Source organism: Monomorium pharaonis, chromosome 8 (assembly GCF_013373865.1).
Source record: "Monomorium pharaonis isolate MP-MQ-018 chromosome 8, ASM1337386v2, whole genome shotgun sequence".
In the NCBI taxonomy this organism is placed as follows: domain Eukaryota; kingdom Metazoa; phylum Arthropoda; class Insecta; order Hymenoptera; family Formicidae; genus Monomorium; species Monomorium pharaonis.
Genome location: NC_050474.1, coordinates 1,801,925 through 1,825,712, shown reverse-complemented (window position 1 = coordinate 1,825,712; position 23,788 = coordinate 1,801,925). Strand labels below are relative to the sequence as shown.

The following is a 23,788-nucleotide window of genomic DNA, read 5'->3' as shown; positions in this document are numbered from 1 at the left end:
CGTTATTGCAGTGATACCTGATAATATAAAAACAACTTAAAAAATATAATACTCTTAAAATAAACTAAAATAAATATAATACTCTTAAATAAATACTCACGCTTTTAATAATAATTGATGTGCCGCAACAGAAAGCAGATATGTATATAATTTAATTAGACAATTAAGAGAATCCGACTGTCGTACGAGATACGACGTCGAGTAAGGCAAAAGAGAAGTGGCGAAGGAGGGAAGGAAGAAGGAAAGGCATACGCCGTAGAATGACGGCCTGATGGCAAGCTGAATCTGAAGACGAGTTAGTCTGAAAGAGAAGCTAGGATGCAAACAGATGTGCAAACAACTTAAATGGAAGGCAAACACAATTATCCCGCAGCAGTAACCGGAGATTAGTTTTCCAGGTGCAAACCGACGTATTCGCGCGTACGTAGCGTGCGCGCACATTTATTTTCGCGCGTGTAAACTAAGTAAGCGAGCTGTTAATGCTAAGGCAAGACAAGAAACGCGACGCGTTCAATTGGATACCTCGTGATGAGAGAGCAAACGTTGTCGTTTCTGCCTAGAAATTTCCTACGTCAACGCCAGAGTAGAGTTGCACTCTTATGTTATCGTACGACGCATGAGGAATCCGCACAACGAGAAGCAAACGCAACTTATTTGTACTAGATACAAAATTCCGCGAAGGGAAGTTGTTTCGGATTGTTTCAATGAAATGAATTTTACACAATTGTAACAGTGCTATTCAGTTCGCGCGCCGTGTATACTTTTGAAGAGGATAATGGCAAGAAGGAAATGACGGATATGCGGAAAACTCACCAGCTTTTCCTTTATCCGGCTTCAGTCTCGCTCGAATACCGAGTTGGGTGGCACGTCGATGAGATCCTCTCGATGGAAACCGAGGGAAGACTCTATCCACTTCCACGCCGCGCCGGCGAAGAAACGCGAGGTCAATATAACAGATTTCCGGAGTTAAGCGGACCACTAATTCTTTTTCTTCTCTTCCTTTCTTTTCTCAATGCGGTCTACCTTGCCTCGTTCTAACGCGCGTGAGTCCCGACCGGCATGCCGCGCTGGAGCGCGCTATTTACGAGCGGCTTCCTAATTACCCGCAGTTCCCAGCGTTAACAGCGAGTCCCTCGTAATGACTGGTTCCTCTGTGCCACGGCGGAGTTTTCCGGTTTATCCCGGATCGCAGGTGGTGGCAAGAAACGAGTGCCGGGAAGCTTTCCATTGCGGCGAAACGTAAACGGCGTAAATTTAGTTGCGTTTGACTTTAATGCATTCATCGTTAATCACAGAAGTTATAATATATGAGAAAAAAAAAGCCAATATATCATTCAATATTGTAAGTTAAATAATTATTTGTTCAGTATAGGCGAGCGGATGTATATTTGTAAAAACAGTTAAATTAATATTATTGATTTTAAAAAGTACATTCATGTAACAATTGAAAACAAATAAATCTAGGTCGGGCTATTTGTTAAATTATATCATGGAACATATTTCACTTTTACATATTTTTAACATTACATTATAGATAGAATAATGTATTGAATAAATACTGGAGCAGATGTTACGATAAACGTTATTCGTAAGGTGTCGTTGAATGAAATGTCGGAATAAGAAGATTTAGTAAAGATCACGTATCTAGATATATATGTGCTATGCCTTGGAGGTAGAAATTTTCATATTATGTGTAACGCAAAGATATATGACGTAAAAAGGAATGTTGGGATATCGCCGCGCATTATTCATATAAAATATCACGCTACACATGGAATCGTAGACATTATGAAATGAGATTTTGAAAGCATTCCGGACCCCTGAAAAAGATGGTTACATCTTCCCATGCTCATATCAAAAGAAGAAATATTTCTTTCATTCTTTCCGACATCCCCACTTCAAAGAAACTACGCTTGAATTCACTTCGTAGATAAAATGTACTCAAAAGATCTATACACAAGTTATTTATATTTAAAATACAGAACATTAATTTATCAAAAAAACGTTCTTATTTAAACGAAACTGAGATTTATATCAAGCAGATAAGTTTAAACTAAATACTGGTTACGTGATTTAATTAAAAGCTATATATTAAAATCACGTAAAGCGTGTAAAGATACGAGAATTTGTAGAATTATACTACGTAATATTATTTATGATTGGTCAATGTAATAGGTACGCGTATGTCGTAAGCTTTGCGAAGTTACAAAATAGAATCCGACTCAAATCCCAAGCGATTATAAAAAAACTTCCACGTTGTCGTATAACTATGGTTATTGTAAAAGTAGCTACCAGCGTTTATACAGGAAATTGCTGGGAAGCAAAGGATATAGGTACCCCTTGGGATATTTCCAGTCGTAGAGACCAATTCGTACGGCGACAGAACTAACTGTTGCAATGTCGGAAAATACACGGCTGAAAAGATGGTGTACGTTGCTGGAAACAATGATTTTCAATTGAAAAATATAGCCAGATTATATCTATTTTCTCATTCTTATCCCTCTGCATAAAAAGTTAGTAAAAAAGAAAATTTTAGTTAAGCGATCGTATTAATTTTGTTACACTAAGCAGTGTTATTTATTTTACATAATAACATTTTTATATACAATGTATTATAAAGAGTTTTGTAAGATAATAAAAATTAATAATAGGTAAAGATGCAATAATGAATACATTAATAAATAAAAATTCGTTAATTTATAAATTCTAACTTGATTGTAATATTTAAAGTCAGAATTTCAGATTATGAGAAAATACTTCAAATTATCTTCCCGGATACTCTATATAATTGTTATATAAATACAAGCTATAATTTAGTGATCAAAATGAATTTTTATTGCGTTAGCTTTATTTCTTTTTCCGAAAACCATAGTATAGAAAAACGATAATTGAATGAAATTCTAGAAGCGCCTCTGATATTCGAAAAATACAATTTGATATCATAACAGCATTAACGTTGGCACCGGAATCGTACGATCACTCGAAATGTTTCCACAGTGATTCCCACACAAACGGGAAAAAAATGTGTAGAAATCCAATAATGAATCTGGGTTACCCGATAGTTCCGCGAAAGCATTTTTAATATCTTCCGTCGAATTTTCAGCGCAGTAGAAACGATTGCCGGCCGATCTTCGATATCACACGATCTCATCGCGCGATGGAATCGCTAGACCGTTCGATTCCGCGCGAGAGATTTTAAATAATTTTTACTAACGCGCTCGCTGAGAACTTATCGTGATGCAACGACGTAATCGGGATGCGGTATTACCGGCAACAGAACGAGGTCCCGAGAGTGCGCAAAATGATTTTCACTGTGCTCGTAAAAAGATTCACTTCAGAAAGGCGGTTGTTTATTGCCGCGGCTAAATTGAATCGCGGAAGTACTCATTTTTAAGATACTTTTAAGATATTTTAAGGTAAGATAGCACTCCCTAGCTTTTGTGCGCCGAGGAGATGTAAAAGGCGTCAGCAGGTGCAACGATAAAAATGGGTCGCCGCAAACACGAGGAAACGCGAAGAGAGTCATTCTTGAGTGTACACTGTGGGATCTGTCTTTACCGGTAATAAAGTTTACGAGGATACTGGATCCATTGTTCGAACCCTTAGGAAATTAGAACTCCCTCTCTGAATTATTTTTGTAAAAGAATTTCCCCGGTACTTTATCGATTTTTCTTCTCTCTTTTTTACGATTCTTTATGCACTCTCATAAATTATTCATAGACTTTTAATAATATTTTAACTTGTTAATATAATTTATCAATATAATCAATAAAATATGCAACAAAATTTACTTCACACAAAAGATATGTTTATAATATAGTAGAAATTATCATAACGTGTGGTAAATTATACGTTCTTTAAGATATTTTATCAAAATTTTCAATTTTTAAATTTCAAGTTATTACAATTGCAAGTACTTTACAAAAAGAAGGAACGAAGAAACGTGTAATCAATGCTTTACAGAATATATATTACGCCATACAAAAGAGCGGAGAAGTGGAGAATGGAATAGACAGTGTTTTGACATATTTCTTCGACTGTATAAAATTAGTGTAAATGGCATCCGAATAAGGGCACGCCACGATATCGTCCGATAAAAAAGGCTCTATCGAATTTACTGTCTGAGCGTGACAGTCACTGTATCGGACAGTTGTAGCAGTCGCTGCGAAAGTCGTGCGTCGGACTCCATACTGTGGAAGGCGAATCAGCGTTCGAGAGCTTCCGTGCCACGCCAATATCGTCACCGCGCACCAAAGTGGTTATAGAATTTTTCAGTTGAAAAATCCGTTTATCCCGGACTCCGCCTTATCTGAAAATGGCGTCTTAAGACGATGTTCGCTACAATAGACTCCTGGACGTAAAGCGCGCAAACGGTACGACCTGGAGCAACGACTCGCACACGTCCGGCATTCATGTGGGCACGTCTGTCTGCGAAATTGTTTTGTTTCACGTTAACATTCTCGTAGGAAGAGAATTTACAGAAAGCTCGAGAAGTAAGTTGATAAAAGTGTTGCACGCGTCCAAAAAAGTTTCTGAAATTTACGCATGTTCGCACATTTCCAATTATAATAACCATATTAGTTTTTTTTATAAGTTTTATATAAATGTACGATTTATGTAGATATTTTACAAAATTAAATGAAGTCATAGTTTCGTATAAAACTTGCGGCCGTCCAAGTTTTTTCTTTTTATCTGAAATGGGGAGCTAACTTCTAATAGACTTTACATGACAGGTCGTAAATAATAACGACAGAAATGGGATAATGCAATATCTTATCAGAATTTATCGCTCTTGCGGTACATGATAGGGTCAATATGACGACTCTTTAAGAAGCGCGAGCGAAAGAAACGCGCTCGCGGAAATAACGTCGGAGTTTATGAAACGGCCGCGATCGCGGCGCCTGCGAATCCCGTGCGCATTCGAGCGCGTCGCCCGTGAAGTCGGAATCGTCGGCGAAATTGTTTCTATCGGCGCCGATATCGCGAAACGAGCACTTTCCCGCGAGCTCGGAACGGCGGAACGGAGAGTTTTTCGACTGAGAAATCGGTTTCCTCCTCGCGATGCCGCGACGACGAAGTCGGTAGGAGGACGAACGCCGGGGATTCGTTTCGCGGACCGCTCCTGTGGGCACGCTGTGTTTTCGCACACATACATACGTCCTCTCTCATTCTCCCTCTCTCTTTTTCCCTTTCGCGGAGCGACGAAGGCCCGAGCTCGTTTCGGGATGAACGGAATCTCGCATCGGAATCTTCTACACCGTGTCGTACATTCGCCAGGCGACGACGCCGCTTATGCAAGTGCTGACACAGGCAGTAACGGCTAGATAGGGACGAAACTTCATTGTGTCAGCCAAGTGCATTGGACAAGATGGCATCTTTTGTCGCGCGGGGCTCTGAGAATCTTCCTAGCCTGCTGACGTGATTCGACTTTCTCCGTGTCGCGTGAAGCTCTCATTGGCGGCCCTCTGAGAAATCCCGGGAAATTCATTTCGAGAAATCGAGCACTCCGGTCGCAATTTGTTGGCCGAACTTTTAATAAAGTGCGCGAGTGTGTCGCGGAAACATTAAAGTCGAATGTACCGATATCATTGACAAACAGTCGAAAACCCTTTATCATAATTTAGAATCGGGAATAAAGTGTACGATGAGCGACAGGGACTTCAAACGGTTCAGGTATATTCTCTGTAAGAAACAATCCAAATTGACTTCCGACAGATCGAGTTGCATAAACATTAGCGAGCAAGTTCTCGTCTGTGTAAAGTTAAAAGTCAGCAAAAGTAATCAGAATTGCAGAATCGTTAAAGCCAGTTTATTGATACGAATATGTCAGGGGGATCAGATTCATCGCAAAGTTCGCTCGTGCATGGTCAGCTATTGTGCAATATACGGATGGATTGAGCAAGATGGCGACCCCTTTGTCGTGCCATCGATGATATCAGTGGCACCGGTGACTCGATCCCGCGCTCGCCTCTTTCGAGTAAAGCTCCCTGAGACACCGGCGGATTTACTTGAATAACTTCTGAGTACATGGGCTTTATCCACGTGCAGTGGCGTAACCAACTCGCCGTAATGTCCTTACCGCGAAATACTCTCGACTCATCATTCGTAATTCTTTGCGAAATTTTCCAAACGCTAAACGTACTGCCGTAAAATAAAATGCCTTATATAGCAAAATTATTTTTTATCGCGTAAATGTTGCTGTGACGAAGGACAGGCTTCTCTACTTTTCTCCACTTTAACGTGTCAATAGAACAGGGTCTCTTGAAAAAGAAGCGAGGAAGTTGTTGCATAATGCATACGTTTTCCCTGCAATGCACTCGGGAATATCGCAAACAGAGGAATTAAATATTTCTATGCCTGCAACGGCTGAGACGTACGCAGCCCATACGCGGATCGATAATGCAAGAGACATAAAACAGTCGGTGCGCAAAATGAGAACCGGAGGACCAGCAGGTTGGCCGGAGGTCATATATCAAACGACAACGCATACCTGACCCTAAGAAGATCTCATAATAGAGTACAAAACTGCTCTCGTTATAATTCATGACCGTGTACTTGGGTATCCTGGGGCTGACCGAATTATTACTTCATAAGAATAGAGAGAAAACGACGACAAGACGCACTGTTGAGTCCTGTAGAACTACATCGCGCATAATCCATCTTACATTGTATGTGTGCACGTAACATGTTTTATAATTTATCAAATCCGAGGAGGAAATAAAAATGTGATTTTCCATTTATGTTCAAATTGCGCATTGTATTGTTGGACATATAATTTCCATTAAAATTAATTAATATATATTAAGCGTATCTTTAATTCACGTTTCTTTCATTTATCTAGTTAAGTTAATCAGATAATATGTGAAATATAAATAATATCAAAGATATATAATTGAAAATATCTGTTAATTTCTACTTACATGTGATTTTTTGCAAACAAAATGCGATACGTATGACTGATTGTTTCATATCAATTTATTCCTTTTATTATTTTATAAATTAATTTGTGATTAATTAATCAAATTAGTCTACAAATTACAGTTAATATATAAATCAAATCATTTGTAGAGTTAATTATGTAAATGCTTTACAAAATCATTGTGATATACAAATGGATTATAATATTATTATTACAAATATAATTCTTCATAATGTTAACATGATGCAAAATTATTGTTAAGGTAAATTTATCTTTAACAAGATATGCGTAGAAACGTATTGATTATAATTTAGCAACATGATCAACGTCTCTTTTTCAAAATAAAAAAAAGTATACAAAAGTATTCCTTTTTTTTATAGAGAAAATGCATGTATAATTTCGTTTTATAAAACAGACTTCTTTTCATACAATTTTCAGAATTGTCGATAAATCGATTCTTTTCTGCGTCAAGTGAATCGCGCGTGTTCATCGAGCTAGGAAGTAGTAGCTGCGAGTACGGTCAGACCGCGTGCAAGTAGCGAAATCTTGTTACGTCAGCCAGAAGATACAGGCAAATAGATAGTTCCATCGCCCTCGAAGCAACGCCGAAGTAACGTTTATTTTTCTCCTATAATTTTTCTCCTGACATTTTGTTCTATGGGGGTTGGTATTTTCGGCGTGGCTATAATTCTTCGCGCGACGGCACAATCCATGTCGAAATAAAAATCCCAAAATCTTATAAAATATCGCGGGAAAATAATACTCGCAACACTGTCTTTGCGCAGGATACTATTTCAGTTTTACGTACAAACTAAAGTTGTTGTAATTTATATAACGCCACTTTTCGTGTTCGCGATCAATGATTTTCTATGCGCAAGTTCTTACGGCAACTCCTACAAGATTTTTCCTTCTTAGAGGCCTTTCGAAATTCAAAATCGCAGCGATGGATTTACCAATATACATCTCGCGTAAACCTCTCCCGGGATCCTTATCTTGACGTTCGCGGCGCATTGATATGTTTAATGCATATCGACCGACATATCGAGTTTCGTGATGTATGCGGCATGCAAATAACGCAGATCTTCTAGCATCGGTAAATATAATGGAAATTACAAGAGGAAGGCAATCAATAACGAATACCGATGTTTGCGGAGCACTATGGTGACTTTGTAAGTTCGATTCGTACGCGCGTGGTAGTTCAATGTTTGAGCGATGGTCGGGAGAGTCAAATATTATGTAGCACGTAGCAAATGAACGCCGTGATCGAATGGACCTCTCTCGGAGACCTTCCGCGGTCAAGCACATATTTCTGATGAGAATTTTAAGCTCTTTAATAAACGACTTTTTTAACGAAGAGCGACAGAGTCGGCTCTTCGGCAATCGATACACTGCATTTACGTTGTAATCTCATTCAACGCAGATCATGTAACATTCACGTACTGTTTCTGGCTATCGGCTATCGGATTTCTCGATTGCTGCCCAGAGGACATTATACAAGCGACAAATGTATGACTGGACAGTATCCTCCTTTGTTATAATCTTCTGTCCCGCGTAATTTTTAAAAAAGTAATTTATATGCAACGTAGATATTGTTTTTGCTAGTAAATTTCAAAAAATTTTTTTTTATTGCAAAAAGATGTAGATGCATTTACTTTCGATCCTTTCTAGGCACCTAAAACTTATAAAATGACGGATATTCCATATAATCCCATCAGTCACCGTTTATATAAACCAACGGACTTCTCGCCGATTCTTTCGTGATTCATGAGGTCATGCACCAACGCAACTAATAGAATCTCCGCGTTACTCCGTCAGGAATCAAGGCGATTACTTGCCCAACGCGCGCGCACCGGCCTGGGCCAGGGAGAAAACGAAGTTTATGTCATGGATCGTATCCGATAACTCACGCGGATCTGAATCCGTCCCGACAGCACGTTATACAGAATTAATCAAATGGACGTAAACTGATACGAATCCCCTTTCGCTTTGAAGCAAAATTAATGGCGTCTTGCGCAATATCATCCATAGTTGGGCGGTACGAGTAAATATATCGATAGTAAGTCATATCTATTGATTGGGACTTCGTGTTTGAGGGGCTTCGCGGACATCGTTGACTATGTTTGTTTCGTAAGAGGTACTATATAGTCGAGTGCAACGACGGAAGGGAGAAAATTAGATTTAGCGACGAAGACAAAGAGCCTCTTCAGAGTGAGATAGTCCCAAAAGGGCGCATTATAAATTCACCAATCTAAGTCTTTCGATATAAATGTACTATTAATTTGATATTGAAACGCACAAAAAAATGTCAATTTTGTAAAGTATTTAACATAAGAATTATTTTTTCTGATTTCCTACTTCTTCTTTTTTTATGTTTAAAAAAATCTTTACCATAAGTATAAGTACAATTATCTTTATGTTATTTTGGAAACAATAAAATATACAAAAATAATTACAAGATAAGCTGTTAATAAATAGAATTCGCATTAACATGTAATATATTTTAATAATCCCATAATGACAATTAGAGGAGGTTATTAATCGTGTGTCTAATAACAACACCATATTATATGCTATATAAAGTTTACTGTGGCATATTCAATATTAGCTGCATCAATAATGAATTAATTAATTATGAGATTGGAGTGTAGTATGGTTTTTCTCTGATCAGGAGATGCTGAGCCGTGTAATTTCGTGACATCAAAATAATTATACAAATTGTAAATTGCGATTATTCCGGATTATATTATATGATTATTATCGTATGGGAGCAGTTACAAAATCTATCGTTCTAAAGTTCATTTGTACTAGGACAATGAAACTAATTTCCTACGGTCAATTTCTTCCTTGACCTCGTATGATTGTTGCCAAGTTTTGCCTCTATATGCTATTGTCAGTCATGGAGAAATTGAAATTTCAAATGCGGATAGTACTTCCATACACTCGGTGACAGCATCAACGAGAGCACCTCAAGTCAGCCTACGTTTTTATTAGTGGTATATTAGACGCGTAAGGTAACAAGAGCGGGCAATACCATTAAGCACGAGAACCGCCCATAAAAAACTTCGCAAACTCAATTCTATTGCTTTCCTCAATTCCCGTCGTCCCACTGGCTTCTTCCTCGCGGGTTAACCCTTAGAATCCAGTCGGAACCCTCCCTACGACCTTCGTCTTAGGGCAAAAAGTCCCATCTCTTTTTCATCTCGCAACTTCGCCCGGCTTTGACTTCCTGCATTTTCGTGAGGTCACGTCTGTCTGTGCGCGAGTAAGAAGGCGCAAAAATTCATCTCGCGCAAAATGCGCGCTGCAATGCATGTTCCTATGCCGATTTTCCTAAAGCGGGATTTATCTCATGGCGTAATATGTACAGATCCGTAATATTTTTCTATCCATCCGTAGAGACATTTTCAACCGTGCTTTTCGGAATAATACACGCAGAACTAACTTTACCAAAGGAGAACATCAGCAATATAACATTTGCAATAAGACAGCTTGTCTACAATCTTTGTAGAGTCAATATAATGCAAAACATGACACCAGTTTTCATTTTTCTAATAGAAAACAGGGAAAATACGCAATTCTCTTATCAATATTGTAATCATGGATTATAAATAAAAAACAGTAAACGTTATATCTCAATAAACATAAATTGCGATTTTTTGCTTTTTATAAGACACTTTACGATTCTTTACTTTTATAGTATACAAATTATGCATGTTATAATACATGTAAATTATATTTAATGACCTTTTAATAAATTATAAATAACGTCAAGATACTAATTGCTGATACAATTTCAATATAGCACGTTCATTATAGAAATAACCGATTAATCTTTATGACAAACAGTTAATCCTAGCATGATTTCCAGCAACAAGATACAACAGCAGATATCGACGACTATAATTTATATTCATTGCAAACACATCATACAATGATGATAAACACGGAAAATGTACACACAGTTTCACGTGAGACTTCATACATGAACGCGTTTTGGGCGACTAACGGGTTTGACATGTAACAACGACACCAACGATCTATGTGTATCGGTCGGAATTTATGATCGTGGCTTTATCGCTTTTCTTGGGAGCAACTCAAACTCCTTGATGGTCTGAATGTATTGGAACTTCATGTCGCCTTTGAATTTTTCATGATATAAAAAGGTGTGTGTGTGTGTGTGTGTGTGTGTGTGTGTGTGTGTGTTTGTGTGAATTTTGTGTTAGACAGTGGACGAGAATAAATTGCGTCAAGGTAGATCAGAAGAATTATATCTGCAGATATATTTTGCGACCGCGTAAAGAAACTGCCAATTATATAATTTTAACTTGAGCCTATGTAAGATTTCTTGGTATTACATTTTTACGTATTTATATGCATTTATATTTATACATTTAACTGCAATAATAAAAGATTGATTTAAAATTTAGAATATTTTATTTTTCGAATGTTTCATATTTCACAATATGTTTGGGGTGCATTGTTATTTTTTTTTTATTAAAAATATGATATTTCTGATAGATAAAATAAACGTCGGATTGATGCTGGATTCTCTTCGCAGGAAATTATTGGAGATATTTACGGCGGCATACGCGGAAATGGATTCCTTGTATTTTACTTTGATCATGCAGACGTTAACAAAAGAGCATACAAAACGTGCTTTTGCTTCGTTGCACTTAAAAAGTCCGTTTGTAATAAAACGAACATTTTTAGATATAATATCCGTTATGCGAGAAATTGCGTACAGTCTGTTTACCTTCGTCATCAATTTTCCGGATAATTGGACGAAAGTTCTTCTCTGCAAATAACTATGTATCATTACTACCTTATTGAATTTGTACGGGGGAGAAATATATTACTACTCAGAGTATTTGCGAGAGCTTGCCGTTCTTCTCCGGCGGAGTAACCGCTGTTTGGCGGCCTGAATGTATGGCAGCCTGTCATGATACCGCATGAATTCTCAACGGTACGCCGCGATATCTTGCCGATCATTTGCGAGAAATATCCGTCGAGAGAATCACGTAGCTGCCAATAGTAGCGTATAAACGGGTTGATCGACCGACAGACCAATTTCTGCGTCCTCTTATTTTCCTCTCGCTATCGTCTTCCCGAGGTACTTGTCTCGCGTAAGAACTGTCTGGCAAATCGTATTCACCGATTGTATGGGCATTATCTAAAAAATGAGAAACTTGTCTCGTCGACTCTTTTTACGAGGACGCGAATCGAGAATTTATTCCAACGAGACAATTTTGTAGCTCTGAGCAATCGTCTTCAATGCGCCTTCGACGTTTTTGTCAATGGAATGGACGCGAAGCGAATGTACATCGCAACGGATTGTGAGAAACGAGCGACGATACATCGATCATCGTTTATTATTTAGCATTATTAAACTCATCTACGCAGTATCGTTTGCATATTGAAACAAATTATTCGTACAAATGTTATATTCATGCAAAATGTATTAACGATATGTACATGTAATACATATTTAATCATGCATCTAACACATTTATTTAATGTACTAATACGTCTAATAATAATAGCAGTATCGAAAAAAGCATTTATGTTTATATTTCAATAAGGTTTAATTAAAAAAAAGAAAAACAAATACATTGATAAACGTTAGATAAAGTACTTACATGGCGCTACGAGTATCAGGTATATCACGATTGCTCGGAAGACCGTCAGAGGCTTCCTGATTGAATTTATTCCTGGCGTATGGGTCCTCGCCCGCACGTAGACCACCTCTTGAAACGTACCTGTTGCACAAAGAAAATTATTGGCGGTGAACTTCTCGTTATTTCTTCTGAAATCTCCCGTCAACTCTGGAATCCAGGTTTGCGTGTGTTTGTCGAAACGGGCTGCGCCATAAAACGTGACGTCTATCGTAACGATTATAACGGCAAGTCGGCTATATGTATAATTGCGAACAGCGGTGTCGACGAAATGGCGCGGGAAACAAAAAACATTCCGATGTATGAATATAGCAAGCAATAATACCGCGGATATGTCTCGGCGGTGCATACGATACACGATGCAGTTTCCAATTTACGGAAAGTTAATGGATTGTGGCAAAAGAGTCCCCGGCGATAACAGTCATTGAGTCGAACTGAACGAGCGAAATAATTAATGTTGATGTTCCAACTTCGAATTGAGGCCAGAAGTCTCGGCGCGCTGCAGCTAATTCAATATTACATCCGCGAATGCTTCCTGGAATGCTGTCTAACAAGAGCGGCTCGGGCCGACATTGAAGATACACGCTCGCGAAATGAATGATGTTACAATGAGGTGCCTATGTGAGGTAAATCTAATAATAGCGAAGGAATATCACCGTCCAGACTCACCCCTGTTCGTCAAAGTAATTCCACGTCACTCTCGGATCCGGCGTCGGTGCCGGCAGAAGCTCGGATGACATTACAATGGCCGTGCCGTCTGGATCCATGTAACCGGAATTTCCGCCGGCGGAAAGCGCCAGGGATGCTGGCTCTTTCAACCGTAGAGCTCTGTTCTCGTTCTGCTAACAAAAACATTGTTTTCAATTAGAACTTGTCACTTTCGAACTACTATAGATGTCATGGCCATTAAAAGTTGCAACTTAACAAATCTTTCCGAGTTTTCAGGAACTCCTATAACTGAGACCCGGCGTCAGTTGCATCAACTGATTATAATAACTAAATGAGTCCGGGGCGAGATGCATACTGGGAATTTGTAGTCAATAAACGTTTATTATCGTTGTATAAATAAATTTCCATCTTTTGGAAACTCTAAGCCTTTCACCCGCTAACCTTATCTCTGTATAATGCATACGATGTAATATATACATTCACGTCGAACACACCCTACCGCCCAAGCAATTCCGAGATCGGCGGGATGGCCCCAGCCCTTTGTAACTCGGCCTCGACTCCTCACTCCGATCACTTGGCTTCGGCGCAGGAGTCAATTGTAAGGCAAGACGGTCTGGTCTGCGTACTGACACATCATCGATATACGCCGTATTGATTTCGCGAGGCCGCCATAGAGTCACGAGGGTCTTCGTATCGCAGTTACATTGTGCCTTTGCCGATGGATGTATTGTGCGCCGTCGATATATAGGTCATCGAACTTCGCACGTCAGGTTTCCGGGGGAGAGATGGGACTCCATTCTCGCGCGGATCTGTTCTTCGCAACACCGGAGATTCCCCGCGACACTTCTCGACGTCCATAAGAGCGGACATTTTCACGGGCGTGACCCCGGCACGTACGAGAGTTGCGGGGTTACGTGGGCGAACTTAAAATCGTCCTCGTTTCCAGGAGAAATTGTAAATGTAAAGATCGACAGCGCTACATTCGCGGTGCACGGACTACTTTCAGTCGGATTACTTTTGTTGAACACTCGTGGCTTAAACAATGGATGCTCGTAGAATATTCGAATAGATGATAAACCAGCTCACGTGCATCTTTCAGTTCGAGTTGCATCTTCGAGTTTTCTTCGAACATCCTTCGACTATTTCATTTTAAAACAATCTATTGTCAATTTTTTATGTCTCGATGATCGTGCATTCGAATGACTGCGCGATCAAACAAAACAACGGAGGTTTTGTCGGATCAATTGTCGAACAACAGAATGGACGCAGCAGCCGGAGAAACGGCAGTAAAACGCCCTGAGACCTATAGAGGGTAAGCGTGATAAGTGCGTTTTGCACCAGAACCATTAATGCATTGCATTGTACGGTGAAGCGGGCGAGCAACCGTTAATTTCACCGCGATTCTTCTCCGTCGGAAGCGCCCCCCGACTACAATCCGAATGGCAGTATTTTCCGCGAGCACGGATCGTTAACCTTACGACGTCGATCTCACGCGCGAAAACATCCAACAAAAGGAAGCGAAGAATAAAGCGAAGAAGTATAAAACGTCAGGCGCGACAGCCGATGGGGAAGGAGCCGGTTAAAAAGGGCGAGGAGAGGAAGGAAAACGCGAGGAGGGTGGTACATAGCGTGGGGCGTGAAGCAATGCAACCGTGATGAAATATTAATTCACGGGTCACAGATCGAATTACAACCGGAAGCGCACTCGGAGGGTCAGTCTGCGGCAGGCTGTTGCATCCGGTTCCATAGCAGTGGTGTCCACGTGACGCTGAATGTCCGCGTTGTCGCATAAAATTCGCATGGAGTGCCCTCGTCACTATCGGTCAGCGAAAGGGATGAACGTAAAGTGTTTTCTATTGTTTTAACTCGCACCTTCTCCATCCTTCGTCAGGCAAATCGCGCACGGGCAAACCCGTCAAAGCAGAAAAAAAAGGATTTTACGGTATATATCTAATTGCGCAATTGTATTCAAGTTTCAAACTAGTCTGTAACTCCGTCTTACATTTGCACCGTAACGATTACGTAATTATGCCGCGTCACATCGGGATTGACAAATTCATGCGTCAGCGACGTATTGGCACTATTAGCACTGCCAGTAATATTGGTTTCCGGTTTCTCTCATCGGATTTCGGTGAAGGCAAATCTAATAATGTCATAGTGGATTTAACCATGCGTGTAATGTAATATTACGGCGAAGATGTAGTATCGAGATGGTCCCGAGTTTAATTGTCTTAAGTTTGAAAGTTCACGTTTGACTGGAGAAATCGTAGCGTAAAATGCCCTCTTTGGTATAATGCTACTTTGTAATTAAAAATAAAAACGACGCGTATATTTTTACAATTTCCATACAATTATATTTTGATATGTAAATGTGCACGTAAATTTACTTTATTCAGTAATTTGCAGTAATTTTAAATTCAAGAATTTGCTGTATTCGTGGACTATTTAAACTGAAAGCAGAATCGCTAAAACCAACACCTTCGGAGCTTCTCCAGAAAATGAAAACATTGACATTACAATTATATATAACGTTGTTCTGCATACATTTCTGTATTTTATTTGTACCCAATGTTAACTGATTATATTAATCGTGACCTAAATCGCGCGCAACCGTATTGTAAATTAAAAAAAAAAAAATTTACCGCAGTCTTTCATCGGGACTCTGTTTTTTTAATACTTTCTCCCATGTTTTCAGAATAGATTTTTCTTTTGTTGACTTTACGAGCACGAACGGTTAGCACCGCAGAGGTATATACTATTTCTTTTTGCGGAACAAAAGCGGTAAACGTGACTGCCATAAAGTTCATTGCATATGCGCCAATGCAATGATATGCGAAGCCGGAAGCGCCTTCTGGTTATATGTATAGAGCTCGGACAATAACTGCGAGCGGAGATCACACACGTTTGTTGTTGCCACGAACTCGTGGCGGAAGTATAAAAAATGATATAGGAATGCGTAATAAAAAGAAGAAGCGAGAAACAGGGCATGTCGAATCGAAGGCGGATTCGCGGGCCGCTGCGGACACGCTGGCTCCGAATAATGATTGGACTTGATTTATGCCATTTACCGGTGTAACGACACTATCTGCGATCGCGCAGAGTCGCATATAATTTAACGGTTTCTTGGTTCCTCTTATCTCCTCTCGTGGGGAAATGTATTGCGTGTAATGCGCGTTTAACGTTCTCAGTTTATTCGGGAGGGAATTCTTTCCGGGAAATTAAAGAGTTTAAAGGGCAGCTTGGTAAGCAACAAGAAGACACTTTCTTCCTCGTCCCTCGCATTAAAGAAACCGAATTAAAACTTAGCCAGTTAGCATCCGATAATGCTATTTACGCGCGTAATTGCCGCAAAACTTCGTAGCAGCCGTTGTTGATCGATTTGCGTCGATTTGCACGCGCGCGCTTAAGCTTCTTTAAATATGCATTCGCTAGAGATGCCGTGATTCCCGCCGCGCGTTAATTTGTCATTGTCATGACACTTTCTTGATTATACCGCGACGCGTACTTAGACACAGTTCGCCAAAGTTACATTGTCCCGAGGTCAGCAGATGATTAACGTCAATAAATGAAATGACGCCAAGTTTCGCGTGTCTCTATCAATTTTTGGTTATCCATCAATTTACGTTGAAGGTTTTATCATAATAATGTAGAGGCTCGATCTTATTTGCCAGCTAATTGAATGCTTTAGATTTTGTGCGCGTTACCTCCGTTATCCATTATAAAAATAAAGTACGATAACGTTATCGACACGTTCACCTTGTCACCTAATCACGAATCGTTTCTTGAAATATCAAGTGCGCACAAAGATTTTATCGACACTTCGACGAGGAGGAGACTACTGCCGATGTGGTTTTACGACGAAAATGAGGAAATAGCGAATATGTCACGTCCCGTTATTGTTCTGTATTATCTCGCCGAATAACCGAAATCGATCGACGCAATATTACCAAGGTACGTGATTTTACGATTATTATCGACGAGGATGGCATTATTAATGCGGCTATTGCCGTAGAGCATGTATACCCTGTAATGTAAGCTAGTTACTGACATATTATTAGGACGCTTTGATATGAGCACATAAATTGATGAAAAGAGAGCTTCATCACATCGCGAATGATAACGAGGCATAAACGCGAAGTCACCGGGAATTATTGTTTATTTGTAACAGTTTGATTATTTGCAATTTAGGTATGTAATATTACAATTTAAATCCTTCTTTGGTGGAGATAATTATATCATTGGATCATTGGGATAATTATATCCTTTCGTTTGTAATGTAATATGTAAACAAAATATGAAAAATATTATATCGTTTTGCGTAAAAATACATAATCTTCTAGGAAACCAAATACATTTGTCTTTTTTTCAATATAATTTTTCTGTATTTAATATAATTTTTTTACATATAAAAAAATAATATTAAAAAAATATAAGTATAAATACATAAAAACAAAAAGACAAAAAAGATAATAGATTAATCGCTAGTGAAACAAGTATAATTATAACATATAAGTAAATGAGTGATGTCCTAATCATTCATCACAAATATTTAGATTGATTGGAAATAGAAAATTTCTTGCAGAATATATAAAAATAAAAATATTTTTGAATATCTGCATTTGATGAAACACAATTGAAAATTTACCGAAAGCTCTTATTTTATTTCGGAATGTAGAATAAAATTATATTTATTAATTTCACAGTTATATTGTATAACTTGTTTTGATTAAGCACGATTCAATTACAAATATTATTTATATGATTATTTAATGATTATCGAAACATAAAATTTTTGGTATATTTTACAATCTATTCTGTTATTTATAAATATTGTAATAAAAAATTTACATTTTAATTTATTTTGAAAGAATTTTTTAATGTATTTTATCGTTTTACAATACAAGAGCTGCAGTAAGCTACATGTCTTAATTGAAACATGCAACTTTTCAATTTCTATCAATCATAAAATCCATTGCGTATATATGTATAATATGTAATACACACACACACATACACACACAAAATATATGTTGTTCTTCCTTCTTATTTATATCAAAAAGTCAAAATGCCTCAAAGTAATCTTCTTATCTATTAAAGATCAAAACGAAAAAGCCAAAAGATAGTCTGTGATGTGTTTCTATACTTCGTTTATAACAAAAGGGTATATTATTCACAAGACAGCATGCAATTTGCTTGTCTGGTACATTTTACTTTCAAGAAATATCTTAACCAACACCTCTCTTTTATTTGAGAATATAATATGTTGTGCAAAAATAAAATTAAAATTAAAGAATACAAAATAACTTCTTTTATATTACAAATAAATAAAATAATTGAAATTTAAAATTATTTGTACTGTTCACAATTATAAATTATTATTGTCTGTCTAATTAAAAAGTAAAATTCATATTTACGTTTTGTAATATTTTAATAGACATAGATAATTATATTTATATAATATATAACGCAAAATTTTAACATTCTATAAAACAATTACGTGTAGCAATTTTTGCGAATTATTTCGGGATCGAATATAAATCGCCATTGCTTTCCAAGATAAAGAAAACGTTTTATACTACTCATTCACTGGATCGAACACGTTCGCTTATTTTCGTACAGGAGAGATAAAACTGATAACAAATAGTGTACGACTGGAAAAAGAAGAAAGTTCTGTCTACGTGTCGTCCATGTGAAAATATGGACTGTAGGAGTTCGACAGCGACTGTTTCTTTCTCAATACACACCCTGTCGTAATTTTGTCGGGGGCGTGGAATTTTCTGCGATTTCCATCTCCGGAGGGGCGCTTGTCGGCAGACATTTCGGATCGACGGAGTGCGAAGTGAAGAGCAGGAAGGGCGAAGTGGAGGGTAGGAGAACAGCAAGGGAAATACACACGGCACCGAGAACACCGGACCCGTCCGATATGTTTTCGCTGAGTTATGAGTAGATTTGCATATAGAAACTGTCCGTGGCGGCGGAAACGGATTTGCCCGAAAGCAGACAAAGTAGGCGGGATGACACTTGGACACGACGTCGGTATTAAATTTGCGGCGTCGACCGATCTGATCTTGGGATTAAATATCGTGGAGAATAACAGAAAAAAGTGTCTCGGTAGTCGAATTTGGGAAGACGCCCACACAAAATGCTGGGAGTTCCAGGGTCGAATTCTGGCTGAGTATTATTTTTCGCAATAAATTATTTACAGTTCTTTTTTTTCGAAAAAGATTGATTTTAAAGATACTTGTGAGTTAGTAGTTGTGTTTTAAGACAAAATTGTCAGCGTGTAATTTATACATGAATTAGAAATCTTAAATTAATAGAAAAATTATATTCAGCACATCAAGAATCACTGTAGACCGAACAGCAATCTCAATTTTATCTTTACTAGAACATTACAGGCGCGCGCTGCGCGCGCGCTATTTGACTTTTCACTTTAAAAATAATAATAATTGCAATTTGATCTTCTCTATCTTTCGTTTACATAAATCAAACGTCTTCGGCAATTTTGAATAAAAAATGTAAAGTTTAATTATACATATTATACATACATACATACATACATACATACCTACATACCTACTTAGATACATACAGACCAACATACATACCTACTTGCATACTTACTGCTACCTAGCTACCTAGCTACCCAGCTACATATTTATCTACTTACGCTCGCTCGTTGGCTCACTCCCTCCCTCCCTTTTTCACTCACTCACTCGCTCACTCCTCGCTCACTCTTAGCTCACTCCTGGCTCACTCCTGACTCACTTCTGGCTCACTCCCGACTCACTCCTCGCTCACTCCCGGCTCACTCCTGGCTCACTCCTGGCTCACTCTTCACTCACTCACTCACTCTTCACTCATTCTTTACTCAATCACTTACTCACTCACTGCCAACCAGCCAGCCAGTCGCTCACTCGCTCACTCCTGACTCACTCCTTGCTCACTCCTGACTCACTCTTCGCTCACTCCTGGCTTACTCCCGGCTCACTCCTCGCTCACTCTTAGCTCACTCCTCGCTCACTCCCGGCTCACTCCTCGCTCACTCCCGGCTCACTCCTCGCTCACTCCCGGCTCACTCCTCGCTCACTCCTGGCTCACTCCTGACTCACTCCCGGCTCACTCCTGGCTCACTCCCGGCTCACTCCTCGCTCACTCCTGGCTCACTCCTGGCTTACTCCCGACTTACTTCTGGCTCACTCCCGGCTCACTCCCGGCTCACTCTTCGCTCACTCCTCGCTCACTCCTCGCTCACTCCCGGCTCACTCCCGGCTCACTCCTCGCTCACTCCCGGCTCACTCCTGGCTCACTCCTGGCTTACTCCTGACTCACTCCCGGCTCACTCCTGGCTTACTCCCGGCTCACTCCTTGCTCACTCTTAGCTCACTCCTCGCTCACTCCTCGCTCACTCTTCGTTCACTCCCGGCTCACTCTTCGCTCACTCCCCGCTCACTCCTCGTTCACTCCTGGCTTACTCCCGGCTCACTCCCGGCTCACTCCTCGCTCACTCACTCGCTCACTCCTCGCTCACTCACTCGCTCACTCCGTGCTCCCTCCTCGCTTCGCGCGCGCTACTTAACTCTTTATTTTTTACTTTTTAAAAATAAATTACAACAATAAATGTATAAATAATATTTATACAAATTTGACAGCTGTCAAAATTGCAATGACAGCTACTCTTGCAACACGAAGTATGCGCAGCGAAAGAACCAATCGGCATCGCGGAAAAGCGACAATAATAAACTTCGAGAAATGCGAGCAATCGACTTTACATGCCTTTTTTTAGATAGGATAAAAAAATTGTCTGCTTCCACATCTTTTACACGACAGCTCGTCAAGTTCTCGGGATGAACGAAGGAATCGGCAAGAAAATTGCGTGTAGGATGAAACAATCTATTCTCACGTCTGTCAGTCTTAATTGGACGTACGTGGCAGCTGAATAAAGCGAGCTGAAGTAAGACTAAAGTTTAACTGGGGAGTGTTCTAATATAGATGAAAATGAAGGCGAAAAGAGAGTATGTACTGAATACTGAATATATTCTCTCGGTCAGTTTTTACTGGTAAAATCTGAAAATGGGAGACTTAAATGCAAACTCAAGATAACGATATGCAAATATGGATTTAGTTTTTAATGTAGACTGAATGTGCGTTCGGTTTTCAGCGAAATCAGCCATTACGCACGTCGTCCAATTAAGAAAAGCGCATTAACGCATGTTATGGTTACAAAGGGTTAATTTCGCAGCAAATTCGACCAGACCGGTAAATCCAGTTAGCCGATGGCCCGCTTCAGTCCTTCACGGAACGACCATTCTGTGTACACTGGGCTCTTGCGGTTAATGGTCGGCTCGTCCCGTGTCACCTGTAGCGGTTTCGGACGATTGCAGACTGGACCGCGAGCTTTCAGATAATTTAATGTTTCCACAGCAATCAACTTAGCGTCATAACGTGGGTCTCTGACTTAAGGGAATTTAAGATACATACTTCCGTCACGTTGCCACCAGGAGAATGCCGTACATCGAAGAGAGAGAGAGAAAGCAGACGGATATATTAAATATATTCCTTTCCATGTCACATTTTATACTTTTTTCTTCTTTCCCTTTTTACAATTTGTATGTATGTATATTTATCTGCTGTATTCTTTCTTGATTCCACGTTGATGTTAATTAATAATATACAGGATTTCTTGATAGAACGGTTTTAATCATGCTGCGTTAACACATACACGTCATTTCAATTAAGATAATCTTCACTGCTGCAATTTTGTACAATATATGGACTTTGCTGAGTGTAAATTACAACTTTATGACTGTATATTCGTAAATGGTATTACCGTTTTGCCAATAACTAACAACGTGAATGTGCCGCTTCGCGCGAAAGAATGAACGTAGATTACAATAAAATCGCAAAATATTGAATTACGGAAGTTGCGGCATTTAAACCACAGAGATCGTTCGATAGTGTACTGTAATATAATCCTTCGTTAATATTAAATTTGTTTGGCGTATTGCCGCGTAACAGAAATTTATTGATAATTACTAGTTCTCTCACTTTTCATACGCGCTTGTTTTCGATGCATCCAACTGAATATTGTACGGATTCTGTAATCAAATTCCCCGTTAAAATTCAAAACCAAGGACCATCCACCGTGAGCAAACTAATAATAAACATTTATTTATAAAACGTGCAGCCAGGCGCCATCTAGCCATCAAACAATTTATATTTTAATTATTTATTAAAATAAAAAAATATTTATACTACAGCGACATTAAAATATAATAAATAATCGTTTGTTTCATATTTAATCAAATTATTTCTTTATTCTATATTTATTATTTTGAAAAATTATATCAAAATAATCAATTTCACTATGAGAAAAACCAATAAAACATTAAAGTTCTCATTGAAAGAAGGATTTTTTCCGTGTGTACAATCTAATCGTGCAAATTTTCTCCTTCCTCTGAAGGATGCGTAAGTCTATACAGAAGTGCTTCAATTCTGGTACACAATACGTCCTCGATCGTGCCTGAGTACACGACGAATGAAGAGAGGATGGAACACGAAAATGGAATAATGGGGAAGTAAGACGCGAGGAGCTCCGGCAAGACGAAAGGAATTGCTTAATCTTTCATCAATTCCCTTAATTAACTGGTAACAATAGCAGCTGCCTCTTCGAATCTTTCTACGAAAGGCAGGCCAACATCCTGAGATGTACTGCCGACAGTGAAATCCGATGTCATGTACAGAAGACTATTTGTTCGCGGAGAGACTTCGATTATCTGCCGTATTATATGAAATAAAAGACATTCTCTTTTTCTTGTTTCTCTTTCTCTTATTCTTTCTGTGAATAATATTAAAACAGAAAAAATTGTTAACTACAATAAAGTGTATCACTGTTAATTTTATAAGAATTATCTATATTAAAATTATATGTAATTTTGCACACGGAAAGAAAGGTTTTGCTAAAGTATTTAAAAATTTAGCTAGATAGATCTGAAAATACTTTCTGTTAAACATAAAAATAATTATGTAAAACGCCTAAACTGATTGTAGAATGTCAAAAATCGTTTTGCTCATTATACTTGAACGTCCTTTATAATTATTTTAATTCATCAAATCATAATTATTTTTAATCTGACTAAATTATATTCAGATCTGTGACAAATTTTTCGATATTTCAGGAAAACTGTTCTTTCCATGTAGAAGAATTTTTTATAATCATTTAATTATTGATCGATAGAAATGTAGTTAGAAATGTAGTTATGATAATGTTTTATTTGGAAAGGGGTTTTTCACAATACATTGAGGAATAAAGTTCAACGTTAAAATCGTATAAAAATCTTAGAATGGCTGTAAATCCATTTGATAGAAAATTTTATAAAAGCAACCAATGTACTGAGAGAAAAATGTCAAAGTATTGAGAACCAAATATTTCTTATAACGTCTTCCTCGATATTTATTTGTTATAAAATAATTTATTTGTGAAAACAAAATATATATTTCTAAGAAATGCATCTCATCTTTCTTATTT

The 23,788-nt window shown here is 38.5% G+C and overlaps 1 protein-coding gene across 2 annotated transcripts in view; it reads right to left on the bottom strand.

The window, feature by feature from the left end:
* LOC105834937 (polypeptide N-acetylgalactosaminyltransferase 2) overlaps positions 1-23,788 on the bottom strand; it is a 161,804-nt gene that overhangs the window by 35,419 nt on the left and 102,597 nt on the right. Inside the window, exons 2-3 of one of the 2 annotated variants that reach the window (XM_012677795.3) lie at positions 13,261-13,433; positions 12,556-12,675 (exon numbers count right to left, since the gene is read on the bottom strand). In XM_012677795.3, coding sequence (XP_012533249.1) covers positions 12,556-12,675; positions 13,261-13,433 — 293 coding nt within the window. The remainder of the gene's footprint in view (positions 1-12,555; positions 12,676-13,260; positions 13,434-23,788) is intronic. The other variant, XM_012677796.3, reaches the window with a different exon arrangement.